Genomic DNA, 9,227 nt, shown 5'->3' with positions numbered 1-9,227 from the left:
TGCCCTTTACACACTGAGATGTCTCTGAATTCTCTAAATCTTTTCACAATATTATGTACTGTAGATGTTGAAGGACCTAAATTCTCTGCAATCTTGCGTTGGGAAATGTTCCTTTTGAACTGACTAACAATTCTCTCACGAATTTTGGCACAAAGGGGTGAGCCACGACACATCCTTGCTCGCAAAGACTGAGCCTTTGATGGATGCTACTTTTATACCCAGTCATGATACCTCACCTGCTACCAGTTAGCCTGCTTAATGTGGAGTCTTCCAAACTGGTGTTGCTTGAATATTCTGTGCACTTTTCAATCTTATTTTAACTCCATCCCAACTTTTGTTGAGTGTGTTGCAGCCATCGAATTCTAAATTTGTGTATATTTACAAAATACAATTAAGTTGATCAGTAAAACTATTGAAAATCTTTGTACTTTTGTCAGTTAAATAAAGGTTCACATGAATTAACGTATCACAGATTTTTGTTTTTATTGCATTCTGGAAAATATCCCAACTTTTCTGGAAATGGGGTTTGTATGTGAAAATAATGCATTGTTGTAACTTTGATTATATGAAAGCTCTGTTGATAGCTTCTGATTCACCTATAGCCTAATCATACTACTTGAATAGTAAATCTATATGTATGACCTTGTATATTAATTTAATGTATTTTTTCATTATGGGGATCTGGATGTCATTGGCAAAGCCAGGATTTATTATGCACCTTTCGTTGCTTGAAAGAAAGTGAGCCACTTAAATTAGTGCACTCCTTTTGGTAATGGTAGTACCTTAGTACAGTTAGGTAGGCACTTGAAGTTTAAGTAAAATCATTATGAAGAAATTGTAATATATTCCAAGTCAATGGTGTAAAGACTTAACAACAAGTAGGGTAGAACCATATAAGAATACCTTCTTTAATGGTCATTGATAGTAAACTAGATGCTTTTTTTTTACAGCAATCTGGTAGCTTTATTCCATTACTAAAGCTAGCTTCCTTACTCTAATTATTTTATTTTAACTACCGTGATTCTGATTGTACGACTGTCATGGATCTGAATCATTTATCCAGAGTTATGGATTTATCTGAAAGTTAACCACTATGCCACCAATCACGACGGTGCTCCTGAAGCGAAGAATAGAGAAATTTATTTCCAAAAATGTGTCACAAGAATAAGAAATTAATTTAGCAGCAACATCTGCAGAGTAAACACTTCTTCCATTTGTACCTTCGGGCACTTTTCTTAGAAACTCGCTGAAACTGTTTTGATGATTGTAGAATTTCATCTCCCAAATACTCACACTGCTGGAGTTCTGCATGCCTTTGAGCCAGTAGTTTCATTGATTTTTCTGAAGCAGTTTCTATTAAATCATTTACCTGATTGGAAAAAGTTTTAAAGTTTTGATAAGAGAAATAATTACCACTCTGGATTTAAGATACATGAATGTATAAAATCTGATCTAATAACAGTTTGCGTAATTGTATGGCTTCATGCAAAATAAAAATAATGCATTTGGAAAAATTGAATGCTTACCTGTGCTTGAAGCTTTCCTATTGTTAAAAAGGAATGTCGTCTGTTTTGAACCATATCTTTTTTCTTTTTCTTGAATATTTTTAAATACTGCCTTTTGTTTGTGTTGACTACCTAAAATGAAATTAGTATGAATTTATCATTAGGAGATAAAAAAAATACTTGTATGCCTCATATTCTATGCTGATATGTAAATTATTCAAACCTTTTGCTGATCAGCAGAGAGGCTTGTAACAGACACTCGACGGGACATGCGACGTGATCTTACGATTAGATTGTTGCCAATAATACTTGCTGTTTCTGCCTCCACAACATCCACATCAACCTGGATTCTTGCTGCAAAGAAAGTTACCTCAGATTTATACATCTCTAGTAAATCTCTATGGTCCATTGATCAATGCAAATTATTTTTCAATTTGTCAAAGTTAGGTTAAAGATTTCAGAAACTTGCTCAAGAGGGCCTCAAGAAAGCAGGAGAATGGGGTTGAGAGGGAAATGGCGGAGCAGACTTGAATGACTGAATGGCCTAGTTCTGCTCCTATGTCTTAAGATACCTGGAGGCCATCTACTGTGCATAGTAGCTTTTAATCTAATAAATTTAATGAGAACTGTTAACCAGATCAAGATCAATTTTTGTGAGTTTGTGTGTAAAAAGTGTACTCCTATGCAACTATTTTATTCAGCATTTTAGGGGCGATGTCATGGGTGCAAAAGTTCATGTTATACATGAATTTTATTAGGTTTCCAAGTTAAACTAAGTTTTAGATCTGTGCAATAGAATACAGAACATCCAACTTTTAAAAAATAAATTTATTGCATAATAAACATTGGAAATTCAGAACTTTTTTCCCCCCAAGAGGTTGAAGTGCATATTAATAATGTCTTTCATGGCTTATTTCATGGAGCAAAACATTCAAATTAATTTACAGGGACATCTATGACATTGATCTACATGAAGAGATACTGGAAGCTTACCCTAAAACGATCATTATGCTAGGTTTTAAACTATCATAAGGAAGACAGAGGCCAGAGCAGAAGAGAAAGTTAGAAAGTTCCAGAACTTGAGGTCTTGGGTGGCATTGATGGTGTGTGTAGTTAATTTGAAGGTGGCAGTAGACTAGAATTGGAGGAATTCAAAAAAACATCAAGTATTCTAGGGCTGGAAGAGATCACCTTTCGGGTTAGGATGAAATCTAGAAGGGTTTGAAAGAAAATAACTGCAAATAGTGCGAATCTTTCATTGGACTGATGGAAGATTTGTAATAGGACTCTTATCAGGATGTACACATGATGACTGGATCTCTGATTACCTTTGCTAAATGAATTTTAACTATAACAAATAACAATATCATGGGCATGATGCAAAAGATCTTGTTGGTTAGGATGGAAAGGAATATGAAGCAAAGGTAAATGGAGTTTAAAAGCCCATTAACTATAATCTAATTAAATGGCTGAAAAGAATTGAGAGGGTTAGTCCTTTCTCCCCTAGCAATAGTAGGCAAAGGGCTTACAGGTTTGAACAAGTTAAATGGAAATGTATGTCGTTATAGGAAATCCTTGAATTGGAGGTGAGGGCGTTGATGCCATGTGTTTCCTTATATTGTAAATCTGCATTTTACAAATATTTTTATGCAATTTCCAATTGTTTTAAAATGCTGACTTGCACTTAGTTTAGATGTGCAATAAAGGAAATGCTTTTTATGAAAGTCATTCTGGAACCATGCAGCTTGCTGAACTGAAATGCCTTAAAATGCATCCTTCAGTGCTTAAGATTTGCTTCAGGAAAGATATTGAAAGTTTAAATAACTAATGAGTATATTTCAGTGATGTGAGAAACTTCTTTCAACAGAATTTTTGAATAGTGGCTTTAAAGTGATGTGTGAACCATTAGCCGACAGTAAAACAGATTTCCCGGTGTGCAAGTCTGGCATCTGGTGGCGTCAGCGATGAACTGCAGATTGCAGAGTACACTGTGATTTGAATTTTGCAGTTGGGTTCTGAAGAGAAGAGGATTAATGATACAAGATAAAGAAGTTAATAAACTCTGTTGTCATTCTTGTGGATACAAGTTCATAATGAATACGAAAGAAGGTCCATGACATGACTTAAAAAGTGTGCTGCAGTGGTACTCAAAAATCAAAGGCAATCATGAATGCAGTACCATCAGTTGGTGGAATTTCAGAATACTTTGCCTTTTAAATGTAAATGAAACATGTACAGTAAGATCTTAACTAAATCTTTAAGATTAACTTACTTTTACTTTGCAAAATTGTGACCCCACAAGGGAAAACATAGCACATCTCAGAAAGTGCCATTTTAGTGTTTCTCTCTGAACCAAAGCCACTTTGGTATTTAACTACCGGTACATAATACCACAGCTCCAAGGTACAATACTGACTAAAGACAGCAGTTAACAGTTAGCAGTTAACTGAGAATTTCAGAAGTGCAGCAGGTATGTACCTGCCCCAGGCTTGTATTAATGTATTTCTTGACAGAAAATACATAAAATTACATAAAAGTATGTAAAATTAGTTCCTCTTTTTTATTGTTAGTTTTTCTGTAAACCTGAATACAAACCTGACTTTTGTAGTTTAGCTTTGAATGTTGCAAATATTTTATTTTCATCAATATTTGCCAGTTGTTTGGCCCATGTTGTGGAAGGTTTGTTGTCTATGGATCTGAATAAGAATGAATCAGTGTTCTGGAGGTGATTTGGTGTTTTATTCTCCAGGAACTTCTGCGGTGAGTCAGCAATCTTGCTACTTCTCAGAAAACGATAACATTGTACTGGAAGTCGTGGGATGTTCCTGGTTCTCGAAATACCACTTCTGCAATTTCTTTCAAGTTTCTTGTCAAGATTCTTTAACTGTTTGTGTTGGTAGTGATGTGTCACAAACCCTTTTAATGTTTTTCTCACTTTACTGATGAGACCTTTTTTCTTGCCTTCACTGTACTCTGAGCCTTTCTCTGTGGATAATTCATCTTCCGGAACTAAAATTGGAGCCTTGACTACACTGGTAGATGTGCCTCTATGCCACCTGCACAAGATAGTAGGTAGAAATAAACAGGAGTCAGCTCCCAACTTTTCTAAACATTGTCGCTTTCATTATTTTCAATGAAGTCTTTCTATTAATTTAAGTTAATTGTTTCATTGTTTGCAGTTAACCAGCTAAATATTGAACTTTCACTTTCAATGCACAATGTTCACCTGCTATTTCTATGATACTTTAGGATTTTTATCTCACAAGAAAATCTGCAGAGGTGTTTATATTTTAATTGCCTTTTAAAAATAATAGTGTGAATCTAAGCAGCTAATTAGTGAGTGAAGTAAATAATTTGGAAATGCTTGGCTCTCAGGAGCTCAGTTATCTCAGTTATGATTGTTATTTAAAATTGTTAGTAATGCTTATTCAATTTTTAATAAATACATTGAGTAGAGTATTTTATCATTGCTGTATTCAAGAGGAAAATTGTTAATCTGCTCATGATCAGTAGAGTTACGTCTTGGACTGTCTCTGATCATGGTATAAAAGGTGTGATGGAATGGAGAACTTAACAAGGAAGATTTGGTAATAAATAGCTTGAACAAATTGTAATTGAATTGGAAACTCTGCTTTCCTATACAGTTGGGAGTAACGATCGGCCAAATGCAGTTCTCTTTTAAAACTAAACAATACCAGTCAACCCTTAAATTCACTTTAAAACTCAGATGATTAGTTATATTTATATTGATGAATTTTAATGAGCAGTTATTAATAGTGATTCATTATGTAATATTTCTAATTGGGACTTGAAGTTGGTTCTCAGATTTCATGAAATTGTGTGAAATACAAGTGCAAAATTTTAAGGTAATATTTTTTGGAGGGAATTTTTATCTAAAACATTGCCTTTCAGGCATTTTATTTCTTCCTCAATTTTAAAGTTTCATGTGATGGATGAAGATTTTATATAGAAAACTAGGCCTTAAGCAAACTCATTAATTTAGGAAGTGTCATTCTTTTTGGTTTAAAGATGTAACATATTGATAATCTTTTAAATGTAGACGTACTGTAGGTTCATAGATTAAATGAAACAATCAGGGACAAAATTAGCAACCCTTGGTTGTGAATAGATTTGTTAAATGCAAATCATGTAACTAATTTGAAACAAATGTATAATGAGGTAACAGAAATGGTTGATGAAGGAAGAACAGTTTATATGCATTCAAATTGTCACCTTATTAGCTTGTCATTAATTCTAAACCCATGGAATAAAAAAGTTTGTAGCATTTGTCTGGAAAATTAGAATACTGTATAGAGAATAATAGTGAAAAGTTGCCTTTTGGATTGGAACAGTGAAGTTGTTAAGGTTGGTACCATGACCACTGATTTTCTTTTATAAAATATGTATGTACAGGGGGTCAATTTCCAAATCTGTGGATGATACATAACTTGGAGATATAGTGAATTGTGAGGAGGATGATTATCAGTTTCAAGATTTATAGATGGGTTGCTAGAAGAGCAGATAAGAACAAATAAAATTTAATGCTGGGAAGTTCTTATGATGCAGCCATAAAGGTATATAGCACAGAATCAAGCCCTTCAGCCCAATTCATCAATGCAACTGTTCTGCCTATCTATGCTGCTTCCATTAGTCTGCATTTTACCCATATCCCTCTTCTCCTTCCCCAAATTCCTTTTAAACATTCACATCCTTTTGGCAGCTCATTCCATACATCCACCAGTCTCTGAAAAACTTGCCATTCATATCTCCTTTCAATTTCCAGTTTTAGATTTCCCCAAGCTAGGAAAAAGATTCTGGCCACCTTTCCTATTTTTGCCACTCGCAATTTTATAAACCTCTGAGGTCACCCGCAGCCTCTTACATTCTATTAAGAATAAACCCAACTTATCCCAGTTCTCTATGAGTAAAGCCTTCTATGTCAAGCTATTCTGCACTATTTCTAATGTTACCACGTTGTTCTTTGAAGGTGGCAACCAGAACTGTAGACAATACTTTGAGACAGGATCAATATTTGGTACTGCTTCAACACAACATCCCAACTTTAGTAATCATAAATATGCAATTGCCGAAGTTCTTATGATTTATAAGTGTGATGATTGGTAAGTGGAGTGTGAAGAGGCAATATAGACAGTTCTAAAAAGTGTACATGACAGACAGAACTGAAGATAAGGCTGTATTTGTGCATTGTTTGTTGAAAGTGGTTATAAAGCCACATGGGATCCTTAGCCGCATGGAGGACAATAGCAAGGAAATCATGATGAATATTTATAAAAAAAACTGGTTCTGCTACATCTGGAATATTCTCTTTGGTTGCAGGAACTACACCATAAGAGGATGTGAAGACTTTGACATATGTGTGAAAGGGGTTTTAAACTAATTTTAAACAGTTCCAAATAGTTATTTGTGAATAACTTGAGAAGCTGAAGTTGGTTTGGAAATAGGAGGTTGCAAGGATTTATTTAGAATCATTATATAGATCAACAGAAAGATACTATTTGTATCAGTGTCGATACCAACAATAAGATTAAGGTGATTGATAAAACAACCAATAAAGATGAGGAAAATTATTTTATACAATATTAATTTCTGGAATGCACTTTGAGCATGGTATCCTCGATGTCTCCCTTTAAGTTCCCACAAACTGTTGGGCACAGCGGTATCTTAAAGAGATTTGGATGAATCCAGTCTATTCCTGGGTTACAGATAGGTTCAGTTTTTACACTCATCTGTGTCAATTTTGTTCAAAAGTAAGAAAATACACAAAAAACACTTGATACAGAAACCATATCTCCAATGAATGCTGTTGATGAGAACCAATTAACATTGATTTATTGTCTTCCCCTGACTAGATACAATGCTACAGAATCAAGATGTCCCACACTCAGTGGCTGCTTTTGATGTATCAGTTTTTGTCACATTGTTCAATAGGAATTGTTGCACAAGTATAAATAGAAGTGACTGCTAGTCAATTTCCAAAGCAACCCTCTTAAGTGGCATCCCACAGTGAAACTGGCAGCTTGTTCTTAAAAGTCAATGATGTATGATTATTTCAGGGAAATTTCATGTAAACAGGACTTAACCTAGACTAGCTCTCATTTGAGTTTATTAGTATTTATGGGAGCTCATTAGTATGTAAGGATGCCCATTACTCATGTGTTTGTAACCCAGGTGGGGGGGATAGGGACTTTGTCTAAAAGGAAAGCATTTGGAAGATATGGAGAGAATGTAGTGGAATAGGGAGAGTTGGTTTGTTTTGTATTAGAACAAGTAGAGATCAAATACTCCCCATCGTTACTGTGACCACACAATTCTGATTATCAGAATTCTGGCATACATTTCTAAATATTATGTTTAAAACTGGCAATTACAAAGATTGATTCTGCTTAAAGATTAAACAATAGCTACTTTCTCATATGTTATGGACAGAAGTTCAATTATAACTTACTAAATATTTCAAGATTGTGACTGGACTTAGCAACATTAAGGGACTGATTTCAAAAATTATAGAACTGAATTCAGATTTATGGAGCAGCAATTCGAGTACAGTGGATTATTTTAGTGCATTATGGTATTTTATTAAAATAGGAAGTTATAAAATAAGTCATTTATATTTTGGTGCAAGTTCTAAACACTAAAGAGTAAGACGGGATATAGTTCACAATAATATGAAAATATAAATATTCACAAAAATACACTTAAATACATTGTATATAAAGTTACAATGAAATTTGATGCTAATTAAGGTTAATCTGAAGTAGCAAAGTAGATAATGGTACAGGTGCACATTAAAACTAAAGTATTTCTAATCAGTTTTACCAGCACAGCAGTAATAGGACTTCTCAAAACTTAACCATTATTATTGGCTGGATACTTACCTCACAATTCCTTTATCTCTGTGTTCAAGTGCTTCTGTTTCTCCTTCAGCTAGATCTTCACTGTAGTCTAGATTTTGATCATAAACTTGTTGAGAAGGAAAGCAACTAATGTGATTTTTATGCATAGCTGTCATGCAGCTAATGGAGTTCAGCTATAAACTGAAGCAAAGCTTTTTGTGCTTGATGATAAACCCTTTGAGAAATGGATAAATACTTAAGTCATTACTGTGTTCTTGCGCAAGTTTCTCAGCAGTCATTTATGGAATGTCAGATTTATTCGCTGGCATTTGTGAAGTGCATCATTAGCATGATTACTGGATGGCAGTAAGACTAGGCGGATGAGAAATCAGACACAACTTTGTGAAATTCCGTAAGGTACTGCAAGTAAGACAATTGATACAGAAGGCAGACCAACTGTTAAAGATATTTTACCTTCTCAGGAACAGAAAATGGCCAGAGCAATGCACTAGAATTTGTGAAGAAGGTTCACCAAAATATTTCATTTTACATATTCTAATACATAGTATGTAGATTTGCGTAACATGGTTTGCACTGTTGACTAACTTCTATCAGTTAGAAATTTAATAAGTGCAAAGCTGCAATTTGAGTTAATGTGATCGTACCTTCAAAACACCTCACATTAGCTCTTTATTCAGACTCTTTAAAATCAGTTGCTATTGAAGTATTAACATGATAATATTTGAGTAATAGATTCTTGTTAAATGCAATTTAAAATAAAAATTAAGAACAGGAACCTTATCATCAAGCTGCTTTCTAGTATCCATAATCTTTATACCAGTCCCTCTCAGATCATATATGCCACCAA

The 9,227-nt window shown here is 34.2% G+C and overlaps 1 protein-coding gene across 1 annotated transcript; it reads right to left on the bottom strand.

The window, feature by feature from the left end:
• Positions 1 to 1,177: 1,177 nt before the first annotated feature.
• Positions 1,178 to 8,565, bottom strand: LOC140742108 (putative uncharacterized protein C3orf49). The gene is made up of 5 exons (XM_073072927.1): positions 8,402 to 8,565; positions 4,101 to 4,561; positions 1,729 to 1,859; positions 1,527 to 1,637; positions 1,178 to 1,369 (listed from the first exon to the last, which is right to left on the bottom strand). The coding sequence occupies exons 1-5, from the start codon at positions 8,533 to 8,535 to the stop codon at positions 1,178 to 1,180; spliced, it is 1,029 nt and encodes a 342-aa protein (XP_072929028.1). The 5' UTR covers positions 8,536 to 8,565.
• Between the last annotated feature and the right edge of the window lie 662 nt (positions 8,566 to 9,227).

Source organism: Hemitrygon akajei, chromosome 19, assembly GCF_048418815.1.
Source record: "Hemitrygon akajei chromosome 19, sHemAka1.3, whole genome shotgun sequence".
Taxonomy (NCBI): Eukaryota; Metazoa; Chordata; class Chondrichthyes; order Myliobatiformes; family Dasyatidae; genus Hemitrygon; species Hemitrygon akajei.
Note: the sequence above shows the minus strand (reverse complement) of the source record. Positions and strands in the feature narration are given on the sequence as shown.

Coding starts and splice junctions, on each gene's coding strand:
- LOC140742108 (XM_073072927.1), bottom strand. CDS start 8,535: ATGACAGCTATGCATAAAAATCACATTAGTTGCTTTCCTTCTCAACAA. Junction 1,638..1,728: donor TCTCTGCTGATCAGCAAAAG/GTTTGAATAATT, acceptor ATTTCATTTTAG/GTAGTCAACACAAACAAAAG. Junction 1,370..1,526: donor TAGGAAAGCTTCAAGCACAG/GTAAGCATTCAA, acceptor TTTTCCAATCAG/GTAAATGATTTAATAGAAAC.